Here is an 18,954-nt window from a genome sequence, read left to right as displayed (position 1 = left end):
TCCACTCAAACAGTGTTTTGTTAGCAAACAAGCAAGCTAAGGTTAACCAGCCAAACTTGAACCCAGTGACAACCGGCAAAGTAACCTGCAAATGGCAAGCCAGGCAATTTTCCAGCCAGATCAGCCCTGGAACTTCTTTCAACGACTCTGTCTTGTAATGTGTGCTGATTGTTTGTTGACATTAGCAGACTCAGATTTTAAGCTAACGTTAGGTAGTGTTGAACACTGTAGGGAAGCAGAGAGAGAGAAGGCACTTGGGACTTTGCATTAATGCCTTTAGATTTTTTCCAGAAACTTCTTTATGTTATCTTACAACCTGTTCACCAATCACCCATTCTTTTGATTAATAAAGATAATATAATAAAATAAACCTGTTCACTCACTGTTGCTTCCTTCCTTTGTCCTCAGGTGACCGCAGACCTGCACCAGGTACTAAGCTCCTATAACTACACACTAGAGTACAGAGGTGTGGTTACAGTCAAGGGCAAAGGAGAGATGATGACCTATTTCCTCACCAGTGGACCACCCAGCAGTTAACCCCAACTAAGTGAGAAATAGACACACCGGGGTTAGCACCCTAACTCGTCTGACGCAACGAGCAGTGTCATGGACCTCTGATGGCTTACGGTGGACTGAGGCTGACTGAAGCATCCCCTCTCAACACGCTGATTCTTTCTAAACCTGCTGAGGCCACAATGAAAAAGGATAAGGAATTCATCCTAAAGCTCAGCCTGCGGAGGAGACTATGAGGTCTAGGAGAGGTCTAAGTTGCCTCAATCTGCCTTTGAGACCAAAGATGTCCAATCAGTGCATAAAGACAGATTTTGCCAGTTGTGTTAGTCTTGGTCCTAAAGGAAAAATGTTCTTGAAGAAATGTAATTTCCTTCAGTCTGCCGGAGGGTTACAGACGAACCTACAGGAGGACATGAACTACATCACTTCCTCTCTTTGTCTCTGCCTTTCTCCTGCTGAAGTATATATGTACATGTAAAACACATGTGGATGTATACGATGTTATGTATTTTTGTCCTTTTTTTTTCGTGATAGAGGTACAAATCTCTCAAGTGTGGGCACTCAACCAGCACCGCAGCAGCACTATCTGTCCTTGTATCGATATCTGATCACGTCAGTTTAACAGACTGATGGAGGAGTCGCAGTAAGTTGTGTCTTAAGTTGTGCCGTAAGAAGGTCCGTCAGAGACAGGTCGGATTATTTTTTTTGTATGAAGAGAGAGGAAATTGCTCCACAGTGTTTTTACGGAAAGCTTCGCATCAGGCGTATAAATTAACACTCACACTACAGTATCGTCAGCATATAAACACACACACACGAAACACAAAGAGGATGTCAATGAAGAGCTTTTTCTAATCTTCGACATTTTGTATTTTGACTTCAGAACACCAAACCCTATCAAATATTTTAAGATTCTATATTTTGTACATTAATATATTAGAGAGCTATCTATAAACACCAATGTGTATTCAGATGTACATACTGTTTCACTCTCATGTTGGGATTTCTGAAGTCCTCACTGCCTGGTCTTAGCGTAGCGCTGCAGCTGATGTACCATTTCTTTCTCGCTCTTTTTACCGAAATGAGCGTTTTTCAGTCTGCAGGAAGTCAACCACTTTCTGATTAGATGCCATTTCAGATGATTTTCCCTTCCCTAGCGTTTTTTGAATCTCACGTTGAGAAGAAAGTGTTAAAACGGAACGGAGTGCGCTCTTTGAATGACGGACGAGAGTACGAGAATGGATTTTGCACTCCAATGCTTTCAGCTGTGCGCCCCCCTTTTCCTGCATCACTCCACAAACTCCTCTTGCTTGCTCAATCAGATGGTACGACCCAATGAATGTCCAATGATCTCCGATGAGGCCTTTTAATATGAACTCTATACTGATGATGGCGGTGATGCTCATCCTGTGGACGGGGACAGACGAGCCGATGTGGAAATGTGTCCTTTTATCTGCTGTTTTTTTGTTTAGTTTTTTTCTTATCAGAGCAGTTTTCTTCGATACTACAGAATTACTCAGCATGACATCAGACAAACTGTCTCTAACCTGGCGGATTCATCGATTAAAGTGTTTTGTTTTTTTGTAGTGATGTTGTTACCAAACATTACAGCTGGTTCTGTTTGTCTTGGCTGAGTCACGGATTACAGTAATCAGTAAATGTCTGGACAGTGTCAAGTTTTCATCCGAGAACTTTGAGGAATACAGCACCTTTGAGATAGACTTAAAGGATAAGGTGAGCATTATTCAATATTTTTTGGTTAACAAATGTTATGAAAAGACCAACATCAACAATGCATTAGTCTCTTAATGCTTAACTACAAACACTGCACCCTCAGGCCAAAGCCCAGTGTGAAGAGATTAAACCTTTAAAACTCTGTAAAACACTGTACTAGCAGCAAATAGAGCAACGTACTGCTGTATTTATATTCATTTGGTGTGCTACACTAGTGAGTATTCATCGCACCAGGATGTTGTATGGAGGCGTCCCTGTGCCAACTCCATTATTATAGATTTTTACAGTGTTTAAATAGAATCTATTAATACATCCGTACATGTTAAATAGTTGTTAGAAATTAATTACGGTAATTACATTTGAATTTAGATTATGCATAAAAACCTCAACTCATAAAAAAAAAGCTAATTAAACATTAAAAGATAATTGAGCCCCCAGTGTCCACAAATCCCATCCTGGACATCCCTGGGGCAGAAACACAAAGCATCAGCAGAATGGAGGGGGGCTGAATTTAATGAAGAATCAACTCAGACTCCTGCTTGTAGTGCAAGGCTGTGAGTAGGGCTGCCATCATCAGAGCCAGGAGACAATGGCGAACATGAAGCAGATATAAAAGCTGGTTCTTTCTGCTTTCCTTAAGACACTTCCGCTCGGTCTGGTTCAGCTTTTTATTGGAAGTCCTGTTGCATTGAGGCCAAATGTGAAGTCCAAGTTTGATTCCATGAGTATACATGAGGAACAAGGACAGGTTCTCCTATGTTTAGATGATTAAATGATGCATGTGGAGTGAAAAATGTAGAGCAAGTTTAAGAGAAAAGGTTTTAGAAGATTTTACTGCTGTGAAAGAATTTCATCGTTATTTTTTTTGCGCGTGTGCTGGAACTAGGAGCAGTCCAAACATCCATACGGAAGAAGAAGAAGTTGTTGTAAGAACACGTATAAAGAATAGTGTGCCGGCACACCAATTAAAACCCAGAGAGTAACTGCTCGACCTCTGATTGGCTAGCTGCAATTAGTTGTCAGGAGCCAATCAGAGGTCCTGCTGCTGCTCCAGGGTCAGTCCCCTCACTTACTATAAATATTAAAGCAGGGGTGCAAGATGGATGGAATAAGCAGACAGATTATTAAATAATGTTACAAACAGTTCAATATAGCTACAAGTTATATAATAATAATAAATGTATTCATATTTTAATTAAACAAGGTAAAGTCAATGATTCCAGCGGCTCACTCCAGGCTCTGTGACAGTGTGGCTCATTGACCTGTTAGGATCATTTCATTGATGATTTTGGTCTTTTCATGGATATAAAATATATACAGTATATGAACACCTGCGTTTAGTTTCCTGTTTATAAAGGAAGAGAGAACCTTGGCACTCCATCCAGATGTTTGCTTTGAGCCTGTAGAATGACAATAAGCTTGCACTGGTCTAACTCTGGTGGTTTCTGTTTTGTTAATGTACTGTACTGCTGCAACCATTATCTTCACACGCCACTATTAAAAGTGTCATCCCATTGGACTCACTGGATGCAGTGCCATTCAACGCCCACGCGAGCCTCTTTTTCTACTGATAATTGTGCAGGATTGTGCCATTAGAAACTGGAGAGAGAGAAGGCACAGATCAGAGATGAGGTGCCCGAGTAGATGCTTTCATTCTCGGGTTTAAAGAGCAGGGGAAGAAGCTCGCCTCCTTTTCATGTCTACAGCTGAGGATCCTCGCGAGGACTCTCATTGGAGACAAAAACCTTGGGTTATTTTTGTTGTCATGCCAAACACTGCTCTTTATTTTTTTTATTGTTTTTTTTTTTTTTTTTTACAGTCCAATAAACTCCTGAGATGTTTCACAGGTACCACATGATTTTGTGTTGTCGGCTCACTGAAAGATTTAGCTTGATGCCTGTTTACTCTGTCATCTCAGCATACTATAGTACCAAAGCTAAACCACCAGCAGCCAAGTTGACACGAAATAGTAGGGTCAACACAGATGTTACCAATCAACCGAACCTTCGTTAGTATCACACCTGTGTTGACCCTACTATTTCATGTCAAAATGGCTGCTGTGAAAAAGGTCTGTTCCTGTAAATCGTCCTCATATTTTAGACAGTGTTGCTTCTAACTTTATGGCAACCGTTTGATGGAGACCCTTTCCTGTCCGGACCTGACAACGCCCCTGTGAAATGGTTTCTGAGTGACATGCTCAATAATGACACAGGTTTATTCGTAAGAAGAACGTTATTTATTGTTGACTGCTGTTGAATCCTGAACAGAACCTGTTCAAGAACCAGAGCTCATTTGGTGTTAAAGGGGTTTTCCTGATTCTAATTCCTAATATTTCCTGTTTGGAGCCACAACTGCAGTTTTGAAAAGCATTTATTTCACCGGTTTACTATCTCACATCAAAGTTGAACTAGTCACGGATGCATGTGTGCACTATGTCAATGCACGTGATGGCTCATCAGGCTGACATTGAAACAAGATATTTCAGCGAATGCAAAACTTACACTCCCCAAGTTTAATTTCATTCTAAATGTTGTAAATGTTTTGTGGGGAAGCGTATTGCTGCCATACTAGAAAAAAAAAAAATCATTCTCACGTTAAACAAATTTTTTTTCTGGTATGGCAGCAATACGCTTCCAAACATTTCAGAGATTCCCCTAAGTACCACTACAGGAAGATTTAGTACCATGAGTGGTACTCGTAACCACAGTTTGAGAACCGTTGAACTAGCGTACCTTGGAGGTAAGATACACTAACCCCCCTATGAGCCTTCTCATAAAACATCTTTTTAAACCTCAGCATGAGCCGACACTGTGCTGAAATTCATTTGAGATTATCTTGTTCATACAGCTCACCAACAGATGGCAGCAGCGCTACATCTCTTGGTTGACACGTGGCCGTTCTTTGTCTTCTTTTTCATTAGAATTACTGTTTATATATTATTGGAGAGATGGAAGCAAAAATGCTAATCTGCTGATTAGCACCCTGAGTGTTACTTCATCCATTACTGCTTTAATATCTATATTTACAGAAGTCAAATCACTGGCAATTACACTGAATAAGAATGAATTAGGCTCTTGGTTATTAGTTAATTCATTAAGTCATGGCATGCATTTAAGCAGCAGTGCCGGACTCTTTAGATTCATCTTTTGAATGGTCAGGAATGGAATGAAAGACAGCTGTACTGCACTTGGCCTCTCTGAGGGGAACTGGAGCACATGTTGGGAGCAAACAAAACCTCCAGACTTAATGATTCTGACCTTTTTGAACAGCCGACCTGTCAGCACCCGACTGTGAGCTTTGCCACAAAAGCATTATTACCACTGACATTCACTTGAAGCGTGATGAGATCAAATTGTTCTTCAAGTAGTCAGCAATTTGCACTTGCAATACCCATCCGTCATTAAAATCCACATGCTCCCCGCTGAGGAAGAAACATATCCCTGCTCCATTAATCTACATCCAGAGGAAAGTGCTGTTCCTTGTAATGAGGCGCCCATAAATAACGTCAATTATACGATTATATCATCACATTCATAATACCTCTTGTGCCATTGCTTGTGGTGGGGGTTGCTGTCTGGAAAATTTTTCAGCTGCCTCTGAATCATGAGGCAATCTGTTGCTTATTGTTGCTCCAAAGAGGAAAGAAAAAATAACGACTTTTGGGAAGGAATTAAGCAACACTCAGCAATTCTTACTAATCCCAAACTCCGCTGCTCATTTAGCACCTACTGGAAGCTCCAGCCTCCAAGGTTAGGTAAATGTTTTCTTTTAATTATGAAGGACTTCATCTCCCTCATATCACAGGATTCTTTGAATCTCCTAAATCTTTTTCAGAACTATGGCAACATGCATCAGATCTCATCAAACGGCTCATTAACTGATGGGAACGCTGTGATAAAAAAAAAAAAAAAAAGACCACACTGGATATTTGTTGAAGTACGGATTTCATTGCAATGGTAATGTCTCAGAACTGTTTAATGTTCGATGTTCCATAGCTGAGTTCAAAGACGAGTAGATATGTTTGAAGAAGACCAGAGCACGCTGATGAATCAATGTGCCTTTATGTGGGACAGAAAATGGTCAAAATTCTAACATTAAGCTTTAAATCCAGTGTTCCAGCACATTTCCCATGTCCATTCTTTCCTAGATCTTAATTTAAAATCAGATGATTTTACACTGAGGGGCTTTAAAAGGTTTGATATTACACAAATAAAACATGTACAACACCACATACAACACATTCTGCAGTTCATTCCCAAGTTTTAATGACCTCCATGATCACATTCATTTTCTATATTTGGATAAATCAGTATAAAAGCCTCGAATCTCACTGTTCCACAACACACCCACACTACACGTTCTACTGTGGAAGAGGACAATGTGAACACAAACCATCCGAGCCAGCGAAGCTCAATTCAGACCCAATCCAACCCAAGTCGTGTTGTGAAAAGAACGATTAGGTCATGTAGGTGTGGTACCACTGCTGGAAAGCAGAGAACATTGGGAGAAAGCGTGATGATGAATCATACTGAGGCTGAAGTATCGCAGTGGTCCCCTGACAGATCTGTAGTGCGGATGCCAGATGGACATGGAGTGGAGCTGCGTGGCTTTACTCCGTCTCCTTTTCCACTTTTAACTTCTTCCAGTCGAGAGTTTTAAAAAAGATGTTATGACAGTCTTGGCACAACCGCTGAACTACTTATGAACAATGAACAGAAACGCATGACTCAGTTCTCTACCCTGCTCCGTTTGTTTGCTGTTATTTGTTGGGATGGTGTAAGAAGACAGGAAAAGTTCCCATAATCCTCTGACCAAATCTTACTCTGTGTAATAATGATGAATGTGGCATCTCCTCACTGTAATTATGTAAAGCGTGTGTTAATATCCATTACAATGATGATTTTGTAGAAGTGGCAGGTGCAGCCATGTCTGAACTGCGCGGCTCGGTGTGAGGAAGAGCACACCAGAGGCCGCTCAGATGATACGCGCTGCCTCTGGCCTCGACAACACGGCTACGTATCTTTACTGCTGCCAGCACACACCTGTTTATTAACACAGTCATTTGACACTGGCATATGCTTGAGGCTGTGTGGGTGAGGAAGAAGGGTATGAATGCTAACAGGCTGTTTGTGTCTACTGAAGCAGGAGGTACTTTGTGACAGCTAGTCCCAAGCCTGCGTTAAAAAAAAATCAAAAAACACATGAAGCAATTTAAAACAAATGAAACTAATAAAATCTGTAGAAATCTTCAATGACCACGTCAGGAAATAAATAGCAAAATGAAGTGTCTACAAAATGACATATCTGCAAATCATTAGCTCCTGAATACAGAATACACCAAAAACTGAAATCAGGGCCACACACACACACACACACAAAAGGCAGTATTGCATAGTTTTAAACCAATACCTAAACCAGAGTCCTGCACCGGGTCAGGTACACACGGGTACATGTGCAAAAACATGCGTTCAACAGGTAGAAATTACAATTATCATGTGAACAAGAAAGTGAGATGAATGTTGGGTTCTGCCTGTCAAGCCTACAAGGGTTGGGATTAGCCGAGCTCAAGGAAAGAACAGGGCTGGGTGTTAAACCTCAGTAATGTTTGGGGACAACCAGAAATGCATGCATCGATTGTTCTCTATGTAACCCCGTGCTCCAGTGACTCATCACAACACACCGCTGTCCAGTTTTCCAGCTCTGACGTGGAGCTCTCGTGCAAAGATTTTTTTCCACATTCACACCCTAAATGAACTTCTTAGTTTGTTCATGTCAACAGACCCGTTTCACAGCAGCCTCCTAGTACTAATGAATGCACCCCGACTCTGTTTGACCTGAGTGGAACAGAACCTACTGGCCACTTGTCCAGGGTGTACCCTGCTTCTCACCCAGAGTCAGCTGGGATGGACTCCAGCCTCAGCGTGACCCTGATGAGGAGAAGCTGTTACAGATCATAGATGGATGGAAGTGAACCTGAATCAGCATCACTGGCAACACCTTGCTGACCTTACGTCTACAAGGCTGCTGTGAAGAAGGTCTGCTGACAGACGCAGGTGTGTGTTAGGTTTTTAGTCTTGGTTGCTTGCACTGCGTTTTGATATTTCCTGTTTTAAATCTTAATTTGGTTAATTTTTGGCAAAGTTTTCGTAGAGCTGCTTTGTGTTCATTAGTTGTTTATGAGTTTTAAGTTTGAATTAATTAAATGAAAAAAAAAACAATAAAAACATGACACAGGAGGAAAAATGTGTATTTTTGGTGTTGGAACTCCAGTACTGGAGTGAACCCAAGTAACTAATGCACTGTCAACAGAGTGAGTGTATAGCCGATGTATTCGGTTCTACGTGTGTTGTTGTGCTGTTGGCTGCTGGTTACTTACAGTAGCTTTACAGGCGCAGGACGAGTGTTGGTTTGAAAAACTGGACACATGCAGGACTCTGACTTAAACTATGGCTGCTTTTAAAAGAAGTCAAATGAGTGATCTTAATCAAATAATGATGTCGAGGAGCAGACAGCTCCCAAAATCAATCCAGGAAGTTCCATACATGAGCAAGCATCAGTCCACACTGAGATCTGTCACAGTCCACTGGTGCTGCTTTTCCAGGGCACATGCGAGACGTCCAGCTGAAGGTCCAATGGTCCTTTTGTGTTTTGTTTAGAGTTTTTGTCAGACGTTGTAGTCTGGCGCTTTTCCGAGCGGCTGCCTCAGTCTGATCTGCAGGGTCATGAAGCCCCCCACTGCCACGTGGAAGAGGATCTGCCACATGTTCCTCAGTTCATAAAGATACATGTTGGACAGACAGATGAGTGCAAACGCCAGGAAGGACTTACTGTTCCTCCACACGGAGAAGTAGGCAAACAGGTAGCACTGAAAGGGACAAGGGCAGAGAAGAGTTGAAATGCTGCGCAGCGTGTGACTGACATTGACCGGTGACATGTTTTCATCATTAATGTCCTTCATGGGACAATAAGTCTGCTCAGTGAGTAAGAAATCCTGTCTGATAACTTTCTCCACCCATCAGTCTCCCAATTTGTGGTGCTCCATTTAGTATCAGGAGCTACACAAAGGAGCTGATGAAAATGTTTCAGAGAAGGTAGTGAGGTGAAAGGAATTGAGCTTTTGCTAATGTTAGTCTAGCTGACAAGCTGCTGAGCTGTAAAGTGCAGGGCTGTTAGTCAGCCAGTCAGCCGGTGATGGGCTGCTCTTACCGCAGACTATCACTTACCTGATACAGACAGGCTGCTGTGCCCAGGAAGAAGGCAATCACGTAATTAAAGTCTTCATCGTCGTTCTGCAGACAGCAACAAAAGGGTTAGTCTTCTGAGCACAGGTAGACAAAGTATCATAAAAGCAGCCTGACTGGAAGATCAACGGTTTCTAGATTTCACATGAATAAAATGTGATGTGACATTCACAGCTTCAAGGAACAGAATGGACTCAAGGTAAACTAATTCTAATTATTCTCAAAAGGAAAATTCAGGTTAATGGCAATTTGGATCTTATTTTGGTATTTTTCCCATCAGTTACATCAGTTCTGTTTTATTGTGTTATAATGTGACACAAACACAGCTGCAGTCATCCAGGATGTGGCTCTGTAAACTGTGATGAATGTTTACGACAGACAGTTTGGATAATAACTGCAGACTTTGCATTCATTTTCTCTTTCAAGTGAGTCTGACTGTCAGTTGCCTGAGCGGCCGGCAGACGAACTGAAGAGAAGATTTCTTCCAGTGTCAATCACAGTGTTTACCATACACTTTATCATTAATTCACTCACAATCCAAATCCAACCAACCAAGTACAATCATCTCCAAATCGCCACAACTGACTTACTTCTATACATATTTCACTAGTCAAGAGGATAATTAGATTGTACCATTTTTTTTTACACACATAATAAAAGCCATAAACATTTACATAAATCACCAATAAAACATTTACAGCACAAACACATTACCAACCTGATTAACCCTATCAAACACCCCCAATAAATATACATAAAAATAATTTCACAAAAATCCCAAGGGGATCTCTTTTTGGCGTGATCCATCAGGAGGACAGAGCAGCAGGCAGTTTGGTGTTGCGTTCAATAAGAATCACTGTGACTTGTTTGCAGCATTCCCGTTACAGTTTAAAACCTGTCTAATCGTGTGACTGCTTATGTTTCTTCTACGACGGGCCGAGGTGTGGTGAAAGCAGAATTTCCCTTTAAGAGAAGCCGAGTGTGTGTGAATGTCATCTCTCTCGCGTCCTCACCTGTAGTATGCTCTCTATAGCGTGGACCCCTCGCAGCAGGTTCAGGCCTCCGCAGAGAACACTGAGCACACAGGACACGATGCCGGGGAGAGTCACCGGCTCCAGCATCTGCGTGGGAGCTGGAACAGAGAGAGGACAGGGTGTTACAGACTCAGCACAATGTGCCCTGACAAATGAACTACAAAAGCATTAACAAGAGAAAAATCTGCTTTCCAAAGCACATAAAAAAAAAACAGAGATATTTTATGAAATGTAATTATTCATGAAACCATTAGATGCAGGATAAAAAGGAGAAATCCTCAAACGGGAAGCGAGCATACATTGTTTTTAAAACATTCTGGCACAGTGAAAAGAGTGATGCAGCATATTATCAGATTAGCATACTTCATCCCCCAGGACACCATGATTTATGTTCCCAGAAAACACAGACTGGCAAGGGCAACCAACAGAGAGCGAACAAAGCGTGGAACGCTGCCCTGAAGGGGAAGTCAGGGGGAACGCAATGGCTCCAAGTGACCCGGGGTGGCACCGCTTAGCTCGGGGCAGCTGAGGTGTGACGGTGCCTACAGGAAGGGTTGTTTGCTCGAGCGACTGTGCAGCTGTTTGACTGAGCACAGGGAAATCCGACCAGCACACATGCAGCATCCTTCAGGCTCAGTGTGTGTATGCTTTAGGCCAACACTTCACTGATTGCTATTCTGTGTTATGAACTACATTTATATTAGATTTACATTACATTAATGATCTTTTCATTTCATCACTAATGATGAAGCACGAAATAGTCATGATAATGAAGGTTTACAGGTACACGATGAATCAGTGGTATGGGCTGTATGAATAGCTCCAGCTGTGTGTAATGACAGGTGTTGGAGAACCTCGCTGATGGAACACTATAGTCCTTTTTCACAGCAGCCACTTTGACATGAAACAGTAGGGTCAACGCAGGTGCGTTCCATATATTGCAGCAGACTTTGCAGTAAGGCGAACATTTGTGCAGAATGTAACTGCTGAAAAACATTTAGGAAATAACTTCTTATTTCGCTGATTAGCGGCTTTATCGAGGCCGGCAGGTTACTGCTTTTTTTTGGTTGACCGCACCGCCACAGCCAAACGGATGACCCCCGTTCAAATGAATGGCAAAACCTGTGACTCTGTCACAGCACCTGATCCTGTCTGACTTCAGCCTGACTCTGTCTGACCTGAATGGTCAGAATTGGTAATTGAATTGGTAACGGCTGTGTTCACCTGCTTTTTCCTGCTGGGAAAAAGGTCTGTTGGTGAAATGTGTTTTTTTGCGTATTGATATGCAAACTGTTTGTGGGTGTTTCTACATTCATTTACTGTGGGAGTGGAAATTGCACGTGCGCCCACTTTCTCAGTGACTGCGTTTCATTCACAGACCCAGGAGTGCAGTTTGATAATAGCTGATGCATATTTATGTTCGTGTGTCTTTGTTTCAGTTACGTTTTAGTTATGAATCTACCCTGGAATTAACTGAAGTGGAAAATCAGTTTTAAGTACGTTTCACACAGATTTTATCTTGCCATGCTTCCAAAAGTGTCCTGCTGCAACAATACGAAATAAACAATGCATGCTCACAGCGAGGGGAGCTCAGAAAATGTTATACATGAGTGAAAGGGAAAAAAATGTGGAAAACCACTAATTATCCAAAAAAAGTAACAACAAATGTTAATATGAAATTCAGAGTGCTTTTGCCGCTTGCTGTTTTTGGATGATATTGTCATTTTAAAGGTCCAGTATGTAAGTTTAAAAAATATAATATTCAAATCTACAGTAGCCCAGAACAGACAAACTAAACACTAACTCTAGATATTCACATTTTCCTTCATGCTTACAAGGAGAGGATGAGGCAGCAGGTTTGCAATCAGCAACTACACTGCTAGATCCCACTAAATCCGTTTAGATTCAAAATGACACCAATAAAGTCAAAAAGAGTTTTTTCACCTACAACAAGAGCAGAGATGTGAATGAGCTTTGGCAGAGCGCTGCATCTTTAAACATTCTGAAACCAAACAGCCCCAGCAATATAAACAAAGTGACAGGTACGGTGTGCCCAGTATTGATCCGTTACTGGTGTCTTAGAGGATACAGTATTACCAGTGACCTTTCTATGTCATTGTGTTAAATATTCCAGCTACCAGTGTAAATAGTGACAAGTAATGAGAGTAAGATAAGAGGAGATAACACTGTATTGATCCCTAGAAGAGAAATGAAGAACGTAATCTATTAAAGAGCGAACCTCTTTGATAGCAGGATGAGGTATGTATGAGACGTGTAAATGTGTGTGTGACAGCGGCTCATGTTCTACCTATACCCTTGTATTTAGAGGGCGTGTGCACTGAGAACCCATTGATAGCCCGCAGGTCCTCGGGGGAGAGCTGGTAGGGCGGTCGCAGCTTGATCTCGGTCTGCATGTCAGCCAGGTTGATCTTGGTGGACAGGGAACGCGGGCTGTTGTAGCGCTGTTTGGTCTTCTGGATGAAGGTGTCTGACGGATGACAGCGAGCACAGCAACGAAAACAAGGTGGTTATTAACACGGGGAAGAGAAACAAGAGACAAACAGCTCATTTATATGAAGGAGCAAGAATAAAGATTCCACTTTTTGAGACTCAAAAACAAGATGAATGCTGATGAAGTCATGTTTAGCATTCTCTGGCTTTAGCTTTTCAAAATAAGATTCATCTGAATGTTTTGTTTGTTGGTTGGACAAGTCTAAACATGCACACTTGGCTTTTGAGATGCTGTGACAGATTTTTGCAAACTACACAATTCTTACATTAATCATGAAAATATTAAACAGATTAGTCAAAGATGCTATACTCAGAACACACTGGTAGGCTATGATATATGCACTGTCACTGTGTGATAAATTAGACGTTACTTATATTTTGGATTTCTCTAACGGGTGGTCTCTGTTTTGTTCCATCCTCCATGCGACTTCAAACCTCACCAGGAGCGTTTCAGAAGCCAGACTTCTTTCATTTGCTCAGATCTGGTCATTTTTCCTGGCGTGTGTGCTTCTGAATGTGGAAATATGCTACATAGTTCAACTGTTTGCCTTGATGTTTGATTTTGAACATCGACCAGCTTCTCGTAGAACTTGCCTTTTTTTACTTTTACTACAGTAGTGTTTCTTACATTTCATACCCAGAGTAACACTTGTGGAGACGGGAAGAATGCACATTCTTCCATTCAGTTTTTTTTTATACATACAAGAAGAAATCGGTGAGTCTTTTTATTTTGCAATGGATCTTTTCCCTGTGTTGTTGATGAACAAACACAGCCTTGCACTTTGACTCTGAGCTGACATCATCAGGTTTAACATGTGATAGTTGGAACATGCTGTAATACTCACTCACCAAATTCAATGAAAGAGTACGGCCGCACAGCGCTGTTGATTCGTTTGGTGTCATAGGTGACAATAAACTCCTTCTGTAGCTCGTCCAGGAAGCAGAAGGCCAACACGTTGGGGTAGTTTGCGGTGCACACCATCAGGTATCCCACACCCAGTGAGCTGGTGAAACTGAAACACACAATCATTACTGCTGTGCACACACTGCAATCATCACTCTTGACAGAAAACCTGGGGAAAATGTAATTAGGACACCGAGCTAAATACAGTGCAGATTAGAGGAAACAGCGTTTCTCATTCTGCAGGCTGCTGCTCCAAACGCAGTACAAACACTATTTCAGCACATTTGTGCCGAAGATTTGCACATTCACACCTAATTAAACACAATGCCACATTCATATGCACCTCGGCAGACACAATCTTTCGGCCCTGCAGTGTTAATTGATACACAGAGCACAAATTCAATTCCCCTGATACAAAGAGTTCTGCATTATCTGAACAGCCGAGAGCACAATGGAGGGAAAATCTGGTTATCACAGCAACATCTAAACTGATGTGGAACATGAATCTCAACAAACAGTTCAGAGTGATGTGCTAATCATGATCATCAAGCAAATAAAATATGTGTGTCACTGTGTAGCTGCAGTGCCTCACAAATCAATCCAATGACTGACTAAGACGCATTCAGACGGGACCCGGCGCTGCTGTCAAAACAAAGTGGTGTTTGCCAAAAAATGCAACGACCTGCGGCAGAGAAGTTGAGCCGGATCCAACACAACGAACGAAAAGCAGCGTGATGTCACTCTACAGCCGGCCAATCAGACGATGAGACCGCTCAACTCTCCACAGTCAGCCTGAAACGTCTCTGAAACTGACACTTCCTAAACTCTGATACTCTACCTGCTGTGTTCTGACTTTGTTTAGTTCATGTACCAGCTTCTAAATCTTTGGTTTGTGTCCAGTGCCTTAGACATAGATAAAACCAGTTATCAGTGGAATAAAAAGTTATTTCCTGATTGTTTTACAGTTGTTATGACCAGTAATACACAAATATTAAAGGGAGGCACTTGAATAACACAAAAAATATAATAATATTATACAGCGAGTTTCAAGAGCTGACATCACAGAGTGTTTCACAATAAAAGACAGAAGATTCACGAGGTCCAAAGGGAATGAATTTTAAAATTTAGGAGCCACAGCTTCAAAGTCTCCTTTAGTTTGAAGCCTGCAGGGAGGAACAGCCATCGAGTTTTGATCTGAAGACCTGACACCTACAAGTGATACCGGGATACTGACACAGGCTCGAATATTGATTATAAGAATGTTGAAATGGTTTCTCTGACTGTGGAAAGAAACTCCAGATGGGTGTCACACAACCTTTTAGAGGGTCTGTTAGAAGTCTGTGCCAGTAAATTCACCACTGAGTAAACGATAAAACAAAGCTGCTCCTCGAGTATAACTGCTGATGCATCAGTATGACTTACAGCATGAATACGTTTGAACCCATCATTGTGAAGTAGTCTATATTAAGGTTACTGCACAGCCGCTTAATCCCATCAAACACAGATTACTCTGAACTCTTATAACTGTCCAAATGAAGTCTGCTATTGAGGTTACAGAGGTACTAACTGAAGGACTCTCCTCCTGCTCCCATGAGACAGAAATATAACAGACATAAAGAGAGCCTCTAAAGGGCCCACAGTATCACAGAACAGATTAACCCGTGGCTTTAAACACTGCCTGACCTTCACTTTCTCCCGACCATCTCTTCTTCAGATGCTTCCGGCTCACGCTGATTAAAGAGGCTTTTATCAAAGAGAGATTCTCGTCATTGAAAGGTGTAGTTGGCTCATTAATGGCCAATTCAGAGTTTCTATTGAGCTTGTGTTCTCTGTCTTAATAAGACTAATTAGCTCTTAACAAACAGTTTCAGAGCGTCTCCCAGAGCAGCAGAGGAGCTTTTAGAAGCATTCTGACACCTCATATGAAGGCCCAGCTGTCAAATCAGTCAGATTAAAAAGCATTTTTCCATCAATGTTGTGTGACAGAGGTCATAAGGAGAGCAGGCAGACTGTCAGCAGCAGACTGTGTAATCACCCAGCGCGGAAAATATTCAAATCTCTCAAGTCTATTAAATGGTATGAATTGCAAATATGTTTAGTGAATGGATTCTTAATTAAACACATGCTGTTTCTATCTAGTGAGTGGTGACAGATTTAACAGGGTGTCAGAGCGGGATACACTTGATTTATTATGGATGATGTGGAAGTAAAGTGTCACTTTAAGTCAACAAACGTTATAATATTTATACAGAATATAAACTGAAAACCACGTATGACTTACTTGACATTATAGGATCCGGTCCTCAGTGTGCAGCGGTCGGGGAACTGGCTGAGTTTCTTGGAGAGACCTTTGAGGTGTCTCTTGGTTTCCTGAAGCTCTCTGTCCTGCTCGTAGTCGGTGGATGCAGAGAGAGGCAGGCCATCCCCGACCCGGACCACAGAGGCGAACAACACCATCGACATCTTAAAGCTTTGACAGCAATCTCACTGAAGCCCTGTAAACACATGGAAGAAAGAGAAGAAAGGTTGTTGAGAGTAAGGAGCAATAACATAATGTTGTGTCGTATGTTAAATTTATCCAAAACTGGTCACAGTGTGAAGTCATTTCTTGATTAAAATATTTGCTAATAATTTTAGCTTCTGAAATGCTTTTGTCTGTTTTATATCTTCATTAAATGAATACATTTAGAGGTCGGACTGTCAGGCAAAACAAGCAATATGAAGCTGCCACCTTGCATTTTACACAATAAAGCCTCATCAATGACTTGAAAAAGATTCATTTATAATCAAAGTAATTATTAGTTGCAGCCTCAGCTGAGAAAATATTCTGCGATTCCACACAATATGAGTTAACATTAAGTTTCGGTCCTTTTAGAACTTCTCGTTTAATGAAGAAAAAGCAGAGGGAAACGAGACGGATGGCGCTCGTGCGCCGTCTATTTCGCTGCATGGGTAATGAAAATGATTGTGAAGCCACAATAACTGCCAAACTTGACTTTATTGCTTACTCGAAAATGCTCGGGTACCCATACATTCGAGCCCTTATTAGGTTAACCAACATGAAATATTCAACGGTTTTATCTTAGCATCTCAGCAATAAATGTGCTACACTTACACCCCATTATTATAAATAGTGTGTACTTATAAAGTTCACAAGGTTCCTGTGGTGTCTCTTACTCACACTGCTACCTGCTAATACAGCTGGGAATGTGTTTTTACAGCACGTCTCCTCTGTGTGCTTTGTCGTCTTATCACTTTCTAAGTCAACAGACCTGTTTCCACGGCAGCAGTCACGTTCACGTGAAACAGTACGGTCAGCTCAGGTGTTACTAATGATACTAACTAAGGTGCTCTCAGGTCAAACGGGCTGCTGCTGTGTGTTGTTGTTAAAGCTTAATTAGTATCATTGGTAACACCTGCGCTGACCGTACTGTTTCACGTGAAAACAGGTCTGTTTCCCGTGAGACCTTGGCTGTGCAGTGTCAGTCCAACCGCCCACAGCTAGGTATCATTATGACGCAGGTATGTCTTCACAGAAATATACACACAGGTATATTTATATGGTGTCGTCACAGCGCTTACAAACAGTAAGGAGCATTCACTACAAGTAATGAAACCTTTGTGTATAAGTGGAAAAGGTAAAGTGTTTTGAAGTGTTTCTTAGGTTTCAAATCAACTGTGTGTCTTCGTGGACAGTGGACTAACATGATGCATACACGAGCCTGGGTCGCTGGGCTCCCTGAATGTAAATGTTGGCGTCACGTTGAACATGTTTGGGCTGCTGTGAGTGATGAGCAGAGGCTGTCGGTGGCTGCGGTCGGTTGTGTTAGGACCACGGACAGCTCCACACACCTCTCTGAAGACAACAGAGGAGCTTCCTCTTAGGAAGACGGACACTTCCTATCGTACCATGCTTTCAGCATCCAGCAGCTTCAGACTCACAGTTCAACATGACTTTAATAAAACTAAACATGCACACTGTGGCAGCTGACGGAGGATGTGTCGTCTATGCTAGCTAGGTAGCTAAACCATAGAAACAGATCGGGAGCTAAGGGCTAGCTCAGGATGTAGCGGGTTCAATCTGTTGACATGAGACTCAAACGAACGTTTTCTTATAATATATATAAGATAATATAATATATATAATAAGTTCCCAGCTTTTCTTACAGGAAAACTACAAATAAGCTACAACCGACCAGTTTAGCCAGCTAGCTACCGTTAGCAGCTAACCGCATTAGCCTGTTCACTAGGGAGCGTTAGCAGCTAGCGAGGTGACAGCCACAACCTCAGGACAAAGCTACAGGCAAACCCGAACAAAACACACACGTCCGACCGAGTGAGTCGCTCAGCTGGGTGTCTGGTACCTGATGAAGCAGCGCAGCATCGTGTGGACGTCTGTGACGTGTAGCTACGAGGCTGCGGAGGCAGCTAGGAGCTAGCAGCTAATCCTAGCCGGCGCTGATGACTCTACGTTTACGTGGCTGCTTCGCCGCGGTGCACTGTGGGTAAAGAAAACCTCCCATCAGCATCATCACAAATGTGCAAATATTAAATCAATATCGAGCTAGAGTTAAACACAGCGGTCAGGTCCAAATGAAAGGAATTAAATAAAAATGTGTTGCTATCAGTGCTTTAATTAGTCCGTTTTTATTTGTTATATATTTTATGTTTGTACTCACTCACCTAACCTAATGTCTCCAATCCCTTATTAATCAATAATTAATAGTGTTGTAATGGTTTCTGCCCCAATCTGTTTTTGAATGTTGAGACTGACCACACAATCAGTTAAATAATAATAATGGGACAGATCTGATAGCTGATATGTATTTCAATGTTATCATTTTATCTTCTATTTCTATTCATTTCATTTTCTTTTTTTCCCTTTTGGTCCTTTACTCATTTCTTTTTCTCTTGAATGTTACTGATTAGCTCAGGTGGTACGAAGGCTCAGCAGCAGCCCAGGGTTCGAATCCGACCTGCAGCCCTTTGCTGCATGTGGTTCCTCATCTCCCTCTCC

At 41.8% G+C, this 18,954-nt stretch overlaps 2 protein-coding genes across 3 annotated transcripts in view; one reads left to right on the top strand and one right to left on the bottom strand.

The window, feature by feature from the left end:
• Positions 1-7,437, top strand: part of adcy5 (adenylate cyclase 5) — a 101,945-nt gene extending 94,508 nt beyond the window's left edge. Inside the window, exon 21 of the mRNA XM_019252954.2 lies at positions 409-7,437. Coding sequence (XP_019108499.1) covers positions 409-537 — 129 coding nt within the window. The 3' untranslated portion in view covers positions 538-7,437. The remainder of the gene's footprint in view (positions 1-408) is intronic.
• On the bottom strand, positions 7,137-18,450 carry sec22a (SEC22 homolog A, vesicle trafficking protein). Of its 2 annotated transcripts, none has more exons than XM_010729897.3 (7): positions 18,302-18,450; positions 16,219-16,432; positions 13,883-14,046; positions 12,831-13,010; positions 10,502-10,620; positions 9,471-9,536; positions 7,137-9,112 (listed from the first exon to the last, which is right to left on the bottom strand). In XM_010729897.3, the coding sequence occupies exons 2-7, from the start codon at positions 16,398-16,400 to the stop codon at positions 8,912-8,914; spliced, it is 912 nt and encodes a 303-aa protein (XP_010728199.1). In that variant the 5' UTR covers positions 16,401-16,432; positions 18,302-18,450; the 3' UTR covers positions 7,137-8,911. The 2 variants fall into 2 exon arrangements, with proteins under 2 accessions (XP_010728199.1, XP_010728202.1); XM_010729900.3 differs by having other exon boundaries at positions 12,837-13,010.
• Between the last annotated feature and the right edge of the window lie 504 nt (positions 18,451-18,954).

The sequence above is a fragment of the Larimichthys crocea genome, unplaced genomic scaffold (genome assembly GCF_000972845.2).
Source record: "Larimichthys crocea isolate SSNF unplaced genomic scaffold, L_crocea_2.0 scaffold319, whole genome shotgun sequence".
Taxonomy (NCBI): Eukaryota; Metazoa; Chordata; class Actinopteri; family Sciaenidae; genus Larimichthys; species Larimichthys crocea.
Note: the sequence above shows the minus strand (reverse complement) of the source record. Positions and strands in the feature narration are given on the sequence as shown.